General features: G+C 40.3%; 1 protein-coding gene across 1 annotated transcript in view; it reads left to right on the top strand.

Moving 5' to 3' along the window:
• The window catches only part of ZDHHC14 (zinc finger DHHC-type palmitoyltransferase 14), a 222,673-nt gene that overhangs the window by 147,396 nt on the left and 59,540 nt on the right, over positions 1-15,737 (top strand). The window contains exon 6 of the mRNA XM_053712213.1: positions 5,045-5,177. Coding sequence (XP_053568188.1) covers positions 5,045-5,177 — 133 coding nt within the window. The remainder of the gene's footprint in view (positions 1-5,044; positions 5,178-15,737) is intronic.

Raw genomic sequence — 15,737 nt, 5'->3', positions numbered from 1 at the left:
TTCATAAGATTTCAGTCGGACAACATAACGACTGTTGCGTACATCAATCATCAGGGGGGAACAAAGAGTTCCCTAGCGATGAAGGAAGTAACCAAGATCATCCAATGGGCAAAGAATCACTCCTGCCATCTGCTATTCACATCCCAGGAGTAGACAACTGGGAGGCGGACTATTTGAGTCGTCAGACTTTCCATCCGGGGGAGTGGGAACTCCACCCGGAGGTCTTTGCTCAGTTAACCCAATTATGGGGCATTCCAGATATGGATCTAATGGCGTCCCGTCAGAACTTCAAGATTCCTCGTTACGGGTCCAGATCCAGGGATCCCAAGGCGATTCTAGTGGATGCATTAGTGGCGCCTTGGTCGTTCAACCTAGCGTATGTGTTTCCACCGTTTCCTCTCCTTCCCAGGCTCATAGCCAGGATCAAACAGGAGAAGGCCTCAGTGATTCTGATAGCTCCTGCGTGGCCACGCAGGACTTGGTATGCAGACCTGGTGAATATGTCATCGGCTTCACCATGGAAGCTACCTTTGATACAGGATCTTCTAGTACAAGGTCCATTCGAACATCCAAATCTAGTTTCTCTGCAGCTGACTGCTTGGAAATTGAACGCTTGATTTTATCCAGATTTACCATAAAATATGGAAAAAATATATCTGTTGGTGTGAATCCAAGGGATTCTCCTGGAGTAAGATTAAAATTCCAAAGATTCTCTCCTTTCTCCAAGAAGGTTTGGATAAAGGGTTGTCAGCTAGTTCTCTAAAAGGACAGATTTCTGCTTTATCTGTCTTGTTACACAAACGATTGGCAGCTGTGCCAGATGTACAAGCTTTTGTTCAGGCTTTGGTTAGAATCAAGCCTGTTTACAGACCCATGACTCCTCCTTGGAGTCTAAATTTAGTTCTTTCAGTTCTTCAAGGGGTTCCGTTTGAACCTTTACATTCCATAGATATTAAGTTATTATCTTGGAAAGTTCTGTTTTTGGTTGCTATTTCTTCTGCTAGAAGAGTTTCTGAATTATCTGCTTTGCAGTGTAATCCACCCTATCTGGTTTTCCATTCAGATAAGGTTGTTTTGCGTACTAAGCCTGGTTTTCTTCCAAAAGTTGTTTCCAACAAGAATATTAACCAGGAAATAGTTGTTCCTTCTCTGTGTCCGAATCCAGTTTCAAAGAAGGAACGTTTATTACACAATTTAGATGTTGTTCGTGCTTTAAAGTTCTATTTAGAAGCAACAAAGGATTTTAGACAAACCTCATCTTTGTTTGTCGTTTACTCTGGTAAGAGGAGAGGACAAAAAGCTATTGCTACCTCTCTTTCTTTCTGGCTGAAAAGCATTATCCGATTGGCTTATGAGACTGCCGGACGGCAGCCTCCTGACCGAATCACAGCTCACTCTACCAGGGCTGTGGCTTCCACATGGGCCTACAAGAACGAGGCTTCTGTTGATCAGATATGTAAGGCAGCGACTTGGTCTTCTCTGCACACTTTTGCCAAATTCTACAAATTTGATACTTATGCTTCTTCGGAGGCTATTTTTGGGAGAAAGGTTTTGCAAGCCGTGGTGCCTTCCATTTAGGTAACCTGATTTGCTCCCTCCCTTCATCCGTGTCCTAAGCTTTGGTATTGGTTCCCACAAGTAATGGATGACACCGTGGACCGGACACACCAATGTTGGAGAAAAAATGAATTTATGCTTACCTGATAAATTACTTTCTCCAACGGTGTGTCCGGTCCACAGCCCGCCCTGGTTTTCCTAATCAGGTTGAAAAATGTTTTCTTTATACACTGCAGTCACCACGGCACAATATAGTTTCTCCTTTTTCTCCTAACCGTCGGTCGAATGACTGGGGGGCGGAGCCAGAGGGGGAGCTATATGGACAGCTCTTGCTGTGTGCTCTCCTTGCCTTTCCCTGTGGGGGAGAATATTTCCCACAAGTAATGGATGACGCCGTGGACCGGACACACCGTTGGAGAAAGTAATTTATCAGGTAAGCTTAAATTCTGTTTTTTTTGTCAACATTCAGCTTTCATTGGAACATGTCTTTGTTTTTCCATTCTCTTGCTAGCTGGGCGGCCTATCTGAATAATCTCAAGTCTCTTCTGTCTTAACTTTCAGCATTTACTGCTTCTTTTAATGAACAGCATGTGGTAAATTGTTTTTGTGTGTAGTATACAAGGCTTCTCTAGATTAATTTTTTTTCCAAATAAAGAATTTTTTTGCTCTTATGTGGTAACTGTGCCAGCACAATAAAACATAGATGGGAATGGAGTTACTTAAAGGGACATTAAACACTAAATACACGCTAGATAGAATGATGCATTCAAAGAAAAGATTAGTCCATGACTAACATGTAGATGTATTTTTTAAAGTTTCATTAGTTGTTTAAAAAGTGACAAAATAAGTGTAACGTTTTAGTGTCTATAAAACACTGGGAGCTGCCATGTTGTAACTTGTGTTACCTTCTCTGCTGTGGCCAATTAGGAACAGTTATAAATAGGTCACTAGAGTGTGCAGCCAATGGTTGTGCTGGATTTAACAGTGTTCTGCACTTCCATTTCTAACAGGAACTGAAAAGCTCACAATTTCAGATTTGAATTACAGGCAAAGAGGACAAAATAAATAATGAAAGTATATTGCAGAGTTGTTTTATTATATACAATTTATCATTTTATATTACCATCTCAAAGTGTTTAATGTCCCTTTAAAGGGAAAGTCTAGTCCAAAATAAACTTTCCTGATAAAGATAGGGCATGTGATTTTAAACAATTTTCCAATTTACTTTTATCACCAATTTTGCTTTGTTCTCTTGGAATTCCTGGTTGAAAGCTAAACCTAGGGGGTTCATATGCTAATTTCTAAGCCCTTGAATGTCGCCTCTTCTCTCAGGACATTTTGACATTTTTTCACCACTAGAGGGTATTATTTCAAGTGTGTAATATAGATAACACTGTGCTCACGCACGTGGAGTTCCTATGAGCCAGCACGGATTGGCTAAAATGCAAGTCTGTTAAAATAATTGAAATAAGGGGGCAGTTTGCAGAGGTTTAGATACAAAATAATCACAGAGGTAATAAGTATATTAATATAACTGTGTTGGTTATGCAAAACTAGGGAATGGGTAATAAAGGGATTATCTATCTTTTAAAACAATACACATTCTGGTGTAGTCTATCCCATTAATCTCAATTGTAAGTTTATTAGTTCTTCAAACAGCGGATCAGTTGTACTTCTAACAGTTATTTTTTCACAAATGAAGCAGAAATGGAAGAATGCAGGGACGTTTAACAGAAAAGTGACATTTTACCCATACCTTTACTGTAAGAGTGATACAAGTATGTAAAAAGATTAATAGTAAATATTGGTTGGATGTATCTATGTAAAATCAAAGAAAAAGTATAGCTTCATAATTTCCCCAGTGACCCACATCCTATAGAGCAGTGGATGACAAATCTGTTTAAAAATTAGGAGCCAGTATGAAAATTTAGGAGCCAAACAGTGCTATTTGTATATAGATATATGGAGAATAACCCAAAAAGTTAGGAACCAGGGGTAAAATTCTAGGCGCCAGTGGCTCCCTGGCTCCGGGTTTTGTCGAACCCTGTGATAGATCCTCCATTCCATACCTTTTTGTGAAATCTAGCAAGGAAGCTTGTATATTGCTGGCCCAATCAGTTTTTCCACCTATGTTCATTAGAGCATGTTAAAAAGCCCCAACATTTATAGCAAAAGACCACAGCAAGGCGAAGTGGGGACTTTGCACTGATGTTGATTGGCTGATCGTTTTTGTCTACAGATAAAAGTAGGAACATTAAACACTAAATCAATTTTATAAGCATATTATTCCCTGCCTCCCTCTAGTCATAGGTGTTGAAATCTGTCTTTCACCTGCAGTGTAACCTAGGTTCCAAAATGGCAGCACCCATGATTAGAGGGTATATATTTGATGATACTGGGGCTTGCAGTTCATTTCTAGGGCTCTGTATGGGTAATTATTAATACATAGGGCATTCCAGTTGCAATGGTCTGTTAAAGGGACAGTATAGTCATAATTTATCTTTCATGATTGAGAAAGAGCATGCCATTTTAAACCACTTTTCAATTTGTCTAATTTGCTTAATATTCTTAGTATTCTTTTTTTTTTTTTTTTTAAATCATAGCTAGATAAGCTTAGAAGCAGCAATGTATTACTGGGAGATAGCTGTTGATTGGTGGCTGCGCATATATGCCTCTCGTCATTGGCTCACCTGATGTGTTCATCTAGCTCCCAATAGTGCATTGCTGCTGCTTCAACAAAGGATACGAAAATGAAGCAAATTTGATAATAGAAGTAAAATGGAAAGCTGTTGAAAAGAAATATGCTCTATTTTAATCATGAACGAAAGAGTTTGGAATTCATGTCCCGTTTAATAATGTCTGGGATAAGGATAAGGCTGTTCTATAAACTTGCACTGACTTGCTAGGCCTATGGCTCTTATCTGTTGTTAAAAGCTAAACTTTGGCTTATATTGTTGTTAGGAAAACTTAGTTTCTTTCCCAGATAGTGGAGAACGCAACCAGGTCACCAAATACATGTGAAAACTGATAGTTTGGATAGCACAAACATTTAAAATATATACAATTAACTATTATGGCTGTGAATGCCAACTCTAAAGCATTTGCCACCTACTATCTAATGATGCGTCACTGAGGGACATGAATATTACACACAAGTTCCACATTTAAAGTCAGGTTTTCTTCTCAATTCTTCTAAGGATTGTGATACTAGAAGGGTGTAGTGTCTGCGTATACATACTGTACATACTACAAAGCTTTTCTAACTCACGTTGCTTTCTTTTTGTTGGCAGATATCTTCTCTTCTCCTTTAAACATAAATAATCTAAGCTATTTTAAATTATTTATTTTTTTTAAATATTTGGTATTAGTGTTTGTTTGCAAATGTGCACTGTTCTGATATTAGCCTTTAAAAATTCAACCCTTGATTGATTGATTGATTGATTGATTGATTATGGAATAAATGTACCAAATTATTATAATGTAAAAGACAGAGTATATGGTCCTTGACTGGTTTCACTGTTGTGGAAGCTGTGGTGTGCTTCTTCTCCGTTTGGTCAATTGTTGGTCTTTCAGGTTTTCATACATACTTGATCAGCTCCAATCAAACCACCAATGAAGATGTAAGTCCATATATTTTTTTTTTTTTTTTAATATAATCCTTTTAACTGGTTGTTCTCAAATAATTGTTTTTGTAATGTTATTGGTAGGGAGAAAACTAGAAATTCTACTCTCCCTTTAAGGGTCTCTACTTTAGCATATTGGAGGAGGGGGGGGGGGTGTTGTAATCCATGCCTCATTCACAATGGCCAACCTATACAGAGTTATCCCATATTCTTATTCAGTGACTGTAATGGAGAAATGGAAGTTTTTGTTGCTTTAAAGAAATATTAAACCCACATTTTTTTATTTCATAATTCAGATAGAGCATGCAATTTTAAGTAACTTTCTAATTTACTCCTATTATCAAATTGTCTTTGTTCTCTTGCTATCTTTTTTTGAAAAAGCAGAAATGTAAGGTTAGGAGCCGGCCCATTTTTAGTTCAGAAACTGGGTAGTGCTTGTTAAGTTGCCACATCTTAGAGCCACCAATTAACACATTAGATTGAGGTAACTTCTAGTAAGTGGAATACCTTCCAGATGTATTATTATTTGTGAATGAATATACATTGTTCCACATAATATTGTTCTTTTTTTCTTGTATCTTATACCTATAGCAATAAAGTCTTTAGAGCAGTAACATTTCTTCTGTTTGTTTTTTATGATCTTTGTTTCAATTTTTTTAAATCCACGATCCCTTCTGGTGTACAGCATCTTTAGTTGATAGTGCAGAATTGTTAGGTGCTTGCCTCAACCGTTTTCGGTTCTTTAACCCCTTAACGACCGAGGACGTGCAGGGTACGTCCTCAAAAAAAAAAAGGCAGTTAACGCCTGAGGACGTACCCTGCACGTCCTCGGTGTGGAAAGCAGCTGGAAGCGATCCTGCTCACTTCCAGCTGCTTTCCGGTTATTGCAGTGATGCCTCGATATGGAGGCATCCTGCAATAACTCTAGATGGCCATCCGATGCAGAGAGAGCCACTCTGTGGCCCTCTCTGCACCGGACATCGATGGCCGGTATCGTTGGTGGGTGGGAGCCGACTTGGGAGGCGGGTGGGGCGGCCATCGATGGGCCGGGTAATGTAGAGGGGGGGAGGGATCGGGGGCAGGGCCGATGGGGGCGCGCGCGTGCACGGGGGGTGGCGGGCGGGCGCGTGCACGGGGCGGGAGCGGGTGGGAACGCTACACTACAGAAACTATAACTTTGAAAAGTTTGAGAAAGGGGTATTTAAATTAAAAATATATATAAATCGGAGGTATCTAGGAGGGGGTGGGGGGTTGGTCTTTGGTGGGGCAGGGAGCTACACTACAGAAAAGGGGAAAAAATAAAAAATATCAGCAATTTTATTCTAAACTGGGTACTGGCAGACAGCTGCCAGTACCCAAGATGGCGGCCATTAAGGCAGAGGGGGAGAGTTAGAGAGCTGTTTGGTGGGGGATCAGTCAGGTTGGGGTCTAAAGGGGGGTCCTACAGAGCAGCATATGTAAATATGCCTTTTCTTTAAAAAAATAAAAGCCCAAATATAGCTTTTATTTTAGTACTGGCAGAGTTTCTGCCAGTACTTAAGATGGCGGGGACAATTGTAGGGTGGGGGAGGGAAGAGAGCTGTTTGGGAGGGATCAGGGGGTCTGATGTTTCAGGTGGGAGGCTGATCTCTACACTAAAGCTAAAATTAACCCTGCAAGCTCCCTACAAGCTACCTAATTAACCCCTTCACTGCTAGCCATAATACGTGTGATGCGCATTTAGCGGCCTAAGTACCAAAAAGCAACGCCAAAGCCATATGTGTCTGCTATTTCTGAACAAAGGGGATCACAGAGAAGCATTTACAACCATTTATGCCATAATTGCACAAGCTGTTTGTAAATAATTTCAGTGAGAAACCGAAAGTTTGTGAAAAAGTGAACGATTTTTTGTATTTGATCGCATTTGGCGGTGAAATGGCGGCATGAAATATACCAAAATTGGCCTAGATCAATACTTTGGGATGTCTTCTAAAAAAAATATATACATGTCAAGGGATATTCAGGGATTCCTGAAAGATATCAGTGTCCCAATGTAACTAGCGCTAATCTTGAATAAAATGGTTTGGAAATAGCAAAGTGCTACTTGTATTTATGGCCCTATAACTTGCAAAAAAAGCAAAGAACATGTAAACATTGGGTATTTCTAAACTCAGGACAAAATTTAGAAAATATTTAGTATGGGTGTTTTTTGGTGGTTGTAGATGTGTAACAGATTTTGGGGGTCAAAGTTAGAAAAAGTGTATTTTTTTCTCATATTTTATAATTTTTTTTATAATAAATTATAAGATATGATGAAAATAATGGTATGTCTGGAAAGTCCATTTAATGGCGAGAAAAACGGTATATAATATGTGTGGGTACAGTAATTGAGCAAGAGGAAAATTATAGCTAAACACAAACACCGCAAAAATGTAAAAATAGCCTTGGTCCCAAACGGACAGAAAATGGAAAAGTGCTGTGGTCATTAAGGGGTTAAAATCTTTGTGTTGTGGCATTCTACTTTGGTTGATAGATATATATTACATAAAAACAGGTCTTTCTTATTGGTACATAAAATAACAATAAATATGAATTGAAATTAGGGGGCGTTTAATGGGGGGGGGGGATTTCCTATTTTTTATTTTTTTTAATAATCATTTCTACAAAACTAGTGTAGCTAAATAAAAATACCTACAAATAGACTGACTACCACATTGATAGTATACACAGCAACAGTCATATTTGACTTTTTCTTTATTGTTGCTGGATTGCCTCACATTCAGGCATCCAGCAACAGCATGAGATGATCACAGTGTGTATCTCATGTAATGACTGCACCCTTAAACTTGATTACTGACAGCCATCTGATCACTGGGATACCATGTCCCCTGGGATCTCTAACCTGGGGTGGCTTCCATTATGCTATTTCTGTAATGCTTTACTCGTGAGGAATGTAGAAATAGCAGTCTTGCCACTGTAGGCATAACCTGCTCTCTGACAGCCCAGGCACAGCTACTGTACAGTGTATGGCACGTGTCATTATGGGCATAACAACATATACAGTACCTTGTACTGTCTGCCATTAAGATTAAGGGGTTAAAGTATAATTGCTACACCAGGATTGCTGATGTGTGTTAATTTCACACTAGTTCAATTGAGTTAAAGAACTACCCATAAGTGATAGTACTCATTGCTAAACAGTGACAGGTTAGGTACAATAAAATCACAACAACATATAACTTTTGCTAAATTAATTTTTAAAAATACATCATTACAATTAAAATTCACTATTTCAAAATAAATATCCGCTATGAAAGTTATCAATATATGTATTTGTACCAATAATTATTCCTTCATTACTATTACCTTCTTGTGCTTAAAGGGACATGAAACCCATTTTTTTTTTCTTTCTTAGTTCAGATAGAACATACTATTTTAAACAACTTTGCAATGTATTTTATTATTTGCTTGATTCTTTCGGTATTCTTTGTTGTTAAAGCAGCAATGCACTACTGAGAACTAGTTAACGCACTGGGTGAGTCCATAACATGAGGCATATACTTGTAGACACCAATCGGCTGCGCCTGAGCCTACCTAGGTATCCTTTTCAACAAGGGATACCATAACAACTAAACAAATTGGATAATAGAAGAAAATTGGAAAGCTTGTTAAAATCCCATGCTCTATCTGAATCATTCATTAAAAAGGCTATGAAAATTTACTTAAAGGAGCATGAAAGTGAATTTACTTTGTTTACTAAATGTACTTTCTCTTGTTAAGTGTATCCAGTCCACGGATCATCCATTACTTATGGGATATTAACTCCTCCCCAACAGGAAGTGCAAGAGGATTCACCCAGCAGAGCTGCTATATAGCTCCTCCCCTAACTGCCATTACCAGTCATTCTCTTGCACCCAACGAATAGATAGGATGTGTGAGAGGACTGTAGTGATTATACTTAGTTTCATACCTTCAATCAAAAGTTTGTTATTTTATAATAGCACCGGAGTGTGTTATTCCTTCTCTGGTAGAATTTGAAGAAGAATCTACCTGAGTTTTTCTATGATTTTAGCCGGAGTAGTTAAGATCATATTGCTGTTTCTCGGCCATCTGAGGAGAGGTAAACTTCAGATCAGGGGACAGCGGGCAGATTAATCTGCAAAGAGGTATGTAGCAGCTTATTATTTTCTGACAATGGAATTGATGAGAAAATTCTGCCATACCGATATAATGTAAACTCAGCCTTAAATGCAGTAGCAGCAACTGGTATCAGGCTGTCATGTATGTATATTTTACACTTCAGTATTCTGGGGAATGGCACTTCACTGGAATTATACTGTATGCATAAGACTTTAGCCTAATTTGCAGGGACTAGCAACAGGCTTTTTAATAACACTCAATTTATTAATGTTAAACGTTTTTTTGCTGGCATGTAAAATCGTTTAATTTTCTGAGGTACTGGGTGAAAAAATGTTTTGGGCACTATTTTTTTCCACTTGGCAGTCGTTTTATTTAATTTATGACAGTTTACGGATCTCTCTCACTGTTAGCTATCAGGGTTAGTTATCCTTTGCTAATGGGAGCAATCCTTTGCTAAAATTGTGTTTTTTACAAAGATTTGATGCTATAACTTTTCAGTTTATTAATTTTCAACTGTCATAACTTTTTCTGTGCTTCTTATAGGCACAGTACGTTTTCATATTATAGTAAATTACTTGAAAAGTATTTCCAAGTTGCTAGTTTATTTGCTAGTGTGTTAAACATGTCTGATTCAGAGGAAGATATCTGTGCTATATGTGCTAAAGCCAAAGTGGAGCCCAATAGAAATTTATGTACTAACTGTATTGATGCTACTTTAAATAAAAGTCAATCTGTACAAATTGAACATATTTCACCAAACAACGAGGGGAGAGTTATGCCGACTAACTCGCCTCACGTGTCAGTACCTGCATCTCCCGCTCGGGAGGTGCGTGATATTGTAGCGCCAAGTACATCTGGGCGGCCATTACAAATCACATTACAGGATATGGCTACTGTTATGACTGAAGTTTTGGCTAAATTACCAGAACTAAGAGGTAAGCGTGATCACTCTGGGGTGAGAACAGAGTGCGCTGATAATATTAGGGCCATGTCAGACACTGCGTCACAATTTGCAGAACATGAGGACGGAGAGCTTCATTCTGCGGGTGACGGTTCTGATCCAAACAAACTGGATTCAGATATTTCAAATTTTAAATTTAAATTTTAAGCTGGAAAACCCCCGTATTACTAGGGGAGGTGTTAGCGGCTCTGAATGATTGTAACACAGTTGCAATACCAGAGAAAATGCGTAGGTTGGATAAATATTTTGCGGTACCGGCGAGTACTGACGTTTTTCCTATACCTAAGAGACTTACTGAAATTGTTACTAAGGAGTGGGATAGACCCGGTGTGCCGTTCTCACCCCCTCCGATATTTAGAAAGATGTTTCCAATAGACGCCACCACACGGGACTTATGGCAAACGGTCCCTAAGGTGGAGGGAGCAGTTTCTACTTTAGCTAAGCGTACCACTATCCCGGTGGAGGATAGCTGTGCCTTTTCAGATCCAATGGATAAAAAGTTAGAGGGTTACCTTAAGAAAATGTTTGTTCAACAAGGTTTTATATTGCAACCTCTTGCATGCATTGCGCCTGTCACGGCTGCAGCAGCATTTTGGTTTGAGTCTCTGGAAGAGACACTTGAATCAGCTCCATTAGATGAGATTACACACAAGCTTAAAGCCCTTAAGTTAGCTAACTCATTTATTTCAGATGCCGTAGTACATTTAACTAAACTTACGGCTAAGAATTCCGGATTCGCCATTCAGGCACGCAGAGCACTGTGGCTAAAATCCTGGTCAGCTGACGTTACTTCTAAATCTAAATTGCTTAATATACCTTTCAAAGGGCAGACCTTATTCGGGCCCGGGTTGAAAGAAATTATCGCTGACATTACAGGAGGTAAAGGCCATGCCCTGCCTCAAGACAGAGCCAAACCTAAGGCTAGACAGTCTAATTTTCGTTCCTTTCGTAATTTCAAAGCAGGAGCAGCATCAACTTCCTTTGCACCAAAACAGGAAGGAGCTGTTGCTCGCTACAGACAAGGCTGGAGACCTAACCAGTCCTGGAACAAGGGCAAGCAGGCCAGGAAACCTGCTGCTGCCCCTAAGACAGCATGAATCGAGGGCCCCCGATCCGGGAACGGATCTAGTGGGGGGCAGACTTTCTCTCTTCGCCCAGGCTTGGGCAAGAGATGTCCAGGATCCCTGGGCGTTAGAGATCATATCTCAGGGATACCTTCTAGACTTCAAATTCTCTCCCCCAAGAGGGAGATTTCATCTGTCAAGGTTGTCAACAAACCAAATAAAGAAAGAGGCGTTTCTACGCTGCGTACAAGATCTTTTATTAATGGGAGTGATCCATCCGGTTCCGCGGTCGGAACAAGGACAAGGGTTTTACTCAAATCTGTTTGTGGTTCCCAAAAAAGAGGGAACTTTCAGGCCAATCTTGGATTTAAAGATCCTAAACAAATTCCTAAGAGTTCCATCGTTCAAAATGGAAACTATTCGGACAATTTTACCCATGATCCAAAAGGGTCAGTACATGACCACAGTGGATTTAAAGGATGCTTACCTTCACATACCGATTCACAAAGATCTTTACCGGTATCTAAGGTTTGCCTTTCTAGACAGGCATTACCAGTTTGTAGCTCTTCCATTCGGATTGGCTACGGCTCCGAGAATCTTCACAAAGGTTCTGGGTGCTCTTCTGGCGGTACTAAGACCGCGAGGAATTGCGGTAGCTCCGTACCTAGACGACATTCTGATACAAGCTTCAAGCTTTCAAACTGCCAAGTCTCATACAGAGTTAGTACTGGCATTTCTAAGGTCACATGGATGGAAGGTGAACGAAAAGAAGAGTTCTCTCTTTCCACTCACAAGAGTTCCCTTCTTGGGGACTCTTATAGATTCTGTAGAAATGAAGATTTACCTGACAGAAGACAGGTTAACAAAGCTTCAAAATGCATGCCGTGTCCTTCATTCCATTCAACACCCGTCAGTAGCTCAATGCATGGAGGTGATCGGCTTAATGGTAGCAGCAATGGACATAGTACCCTTTGCACGCCTACATCTCAGACCGCTGAAATTGTGCATGCTAAGTCAGTGGAATGGGGATTACTCAGACTTGTCCCCTACTCTGAATCTGGATCAAGAGACCAGAAATTCTCTTCTATGGTGGCTTTCTCGGCCACATCTGTCCAGGGGGATGCCATTCAGCAGGCCGGACTGGACAATTGTAACAACAGACGCCAGCCTACTAGGTTGGGGCGCTGTCTGGAATTCTCTGAAGGCTCAGGGACAATGGAATCAGGAGGAGAGTCTCCTACCAATAAACATTCTGGAATTGAGAGCAGTTCTCAATGCCCTTCTGGCTTGGCCCCAGTTAACAACTCGGGGGTTCATCAGGTTTCAGTCGGACAACATCACGACTGTAGCTTACATCAACCATCAGGGAGGGACAAGAAGCTCCCTAGCAATGATGGAAGTATCAAAGATAATTCGCTGGGCAGAGTCTCACTCTTGCCACCTGTCAGCAATCCACATCCCTGGAGTGGAGAACTGGGAGGCGGATTTCTTAAGTCGTCAGACTTTTCATCCGGGGGAGTGGGAACTTCATCCGGAGGTCTTTGCCCAAATACTTCGACGTTGGGGCAAACCAGAGATAGATCTCATGGCGTCTCGACAGAACGCCAAGCTTCCTCGTTACGGGTCCAGATCCAGGGATCCGGGAGCGGTTCTGATAGATGCTTTGACAGCACCTTGGACCTTCGGGATGGCTTATGTGTTTCCACCCTTCCCGATGCTTCCTCGATTGATTGCCAGAATCAAACAGGAGAGAGCATCAGTGATTCTAATAGCGCCTGCATGGCCACGCAGGACTTGGTATGCAGATCTAGTGGACATGTCATCCTGTCCACCTTGGTCGCTACCTCTGAAACAGGACCTTCTGATCCAGGGTCCCTTCAAACATCAAAATCTATTTTCTCTGAAGCTGACTGCTTGGAAATTGAACGCTTGATTTTATCAAAACGTGGTTTTTCTGAGTCAGTTATTGATACCTTAATACAGGCTAGGAAGCCTGTTACCAGAAAGATTTACCATAAGATATGGCGCAAATACTTATATTGGTGCGAATCCAAGAGTTACTCATGGAGTAAGGTTAGGATTCCGAGGATATTGTCTTTTCTACAAGAAGGTTTAGAAAAGGGTTTATCCGCTAGTTCCTTAAAGGGACAGATTTCAGCTCTGTCCATTCTTTTACACAAACGTCTGTCAGAAGTTCCGGACGTTCAAGCTTTTTGTCAGGCTTTAGCTAGGATCAAGCCTGTGTTTAAAACTGTTGCTCCACCATGGAGTTTGAACTTAGTTCTTAATGTTTTACAGGGGGTTCCGTTTGAACCCCTTCATTCCATTGATATCAAGTTGTTATCTTGGAAAGTTCTGTTTTTAATGGCGATTTCCTCGGCTCGAAGAGTCTCTGAGTTATCTGCCTTACATTGTGATTCTCCTTATCTGATTTTTCATTCAGACAAGGTAGTTCTGCGTACTAAACCTGGGTTCCTACCTAAGGTGGTCACTAACAGGAATATCAATCAAGAGATTGTGGTTCCATCTTTGTGTCCTAATCCTTCTTCGAAAAAGGAACGTCTGCTACACAATCTAGATGTAGTCCGTGCCCTGAAATTTTATCTACAGGCAACTCAGGATTTTCGACAAACGTCTTCCCTGTTTGTCGTTTATTCTGGTCAGAGGAGAGGTCAAAAAGCTTCGGCTACCTCTCTCTCCTTTTGGCTTCGTAGCATAATACGGTTAGCCTATGAGACTGCTGGACAGCAGCCTCCTGAAAGAATTACAGCACATTCTACTAGAGCTGTGGCTTCCACTTGGGCCTTTAAGAATGAGGCTTCTGTTGAACAGATTTGCAAGGCTGCAACTTGGTCTTCTCTTCATACTTTTTCCAAATTTTACAAATTTGACACTTTTGCTTCTTCGGAGGCTGTTTTTGGGAGAAAGGTTCTTCAGGCAGTGGTTCCTTCCGTATAAAGAGCCTGCCTGTCCCTCCCGTCATCCGTGTACTTTAGCTTTGGTATTGGTATCCCATAAGTAATGGATGATCCGTGGACTGGATACACTTAACAAGAGAAAACATAATTTATGCTTACCTGATAAATTTATTTCTCTTGTAGTGTATCCAGTCCACGGCCCGCCCTGTCACTTTAAGGCAGGTAATTTTTCCATTAAACTACAGTCACCACTGCACCCTATGGTTTTCCTTTCTCTGCATGTTTTCGGTCGAATGACTGGTAATGGCAGTTAGGGGAGGAGCTATATAGCAGCTCTGCTGGGTGAATCCTCTTGCACTTCCTGTTGGGGAGGAGTTAATATCCCATAAGTAATGGATGATCCGTGGACTGGATACACTACAAGAGAAATAAATTTATCAGGTAAGCATAAATTATGTTTTTTGTTATCCTTTGTTGAAAAGCTCCTGTCATTAAGGGGTTAAATTATGTTACACCTGGATTGGTGCTGTGTATTCATTTCACACTAATACACTTGGGTTAAAGAACCTCCGCAAGCGATAGTACTTATTGCTAAACAGTGTTAGGTATAGTTACATCGCAATAAGGTATAACTTTTGTTAAATTCATCTAAAAAAAATGCACCATTACAATTAGAATTATCAAGGATATAGTATTCAGTATTTAAAAATATCAATTATGAAATGTATCAATTGCTTTGTTAAAAAGCATTGCTCGGTAGGCTCGAGGCAATGTACTACTGTAAGCTGGTTGGTGGCAACACACATGCGTCATCACTGGATATGTTCACCTAGCTCCGAATAGTGCATTGTTGATCCTAAACCCACCTAGTTATGCTTTTCAGCAAAGGATATCAAGAGAACAAAGTGCATTTGATAATGTAAGTAATTCTCTTAAAATTGCATGCTCTATCTGAACAATGAAAGTCAATCATTTTGATTCCATGACCACTTAAAGGGACAGTCTAGTCAAAATTAAACTTTCATGATTCAGATAGGGCATGCAATTTTAAACAACTTTCCAATTTACTTCTATTATCTCATTTGCTCAATTCTTTAGATATCCTTTGTTGAAGAAATAGCAATGCACATGTGTGAGCCAATCACACAAGGCCTCTATGTGCAGCAACCAATCAGCAGCTACTGAGCATATCTAGATATGCTTTTCAGGGGGGGCGGAGCCAACTGTGAAACTGTTAGGTCGCACATTTCAATAGCTCTGGCCATATCAATTATACAATGAGAATTTAACTACTGTACAAGCTTTTTATTGGACCACTGATGAATACCAGTTAATGTGGATGATCCATACACCTAATCCAACACTACCTACTACTGCATTGACGAAACTTTGCCAGCATCGGGTGAAAAATACTGATAGCTGGATTGGAGAGCCGCCATCTTTTGGCCTACGCAACATTCACAGGGGAGAACAAGACTGTTCAGCGGTGCTTGAA

Source organism: Bombina bombina, chromosome 4, assembly GCF_027579735.1.
Source record: "Bombina bombina isolate aBomBom1 chromosome 4, aBomBom1.pri, whole genome shotgun sequence".
Taxonomy (NCBI): Eukaryota; Metazoa; Chordata; class Amphibia; order Anura; family Bombinatoridae; genus Bombina; species Bombina bombina.
Note: the sequence above shows the minus strand (reverse complement) of the source record. Positions and strands in the feature narration are given on the sequence as shown.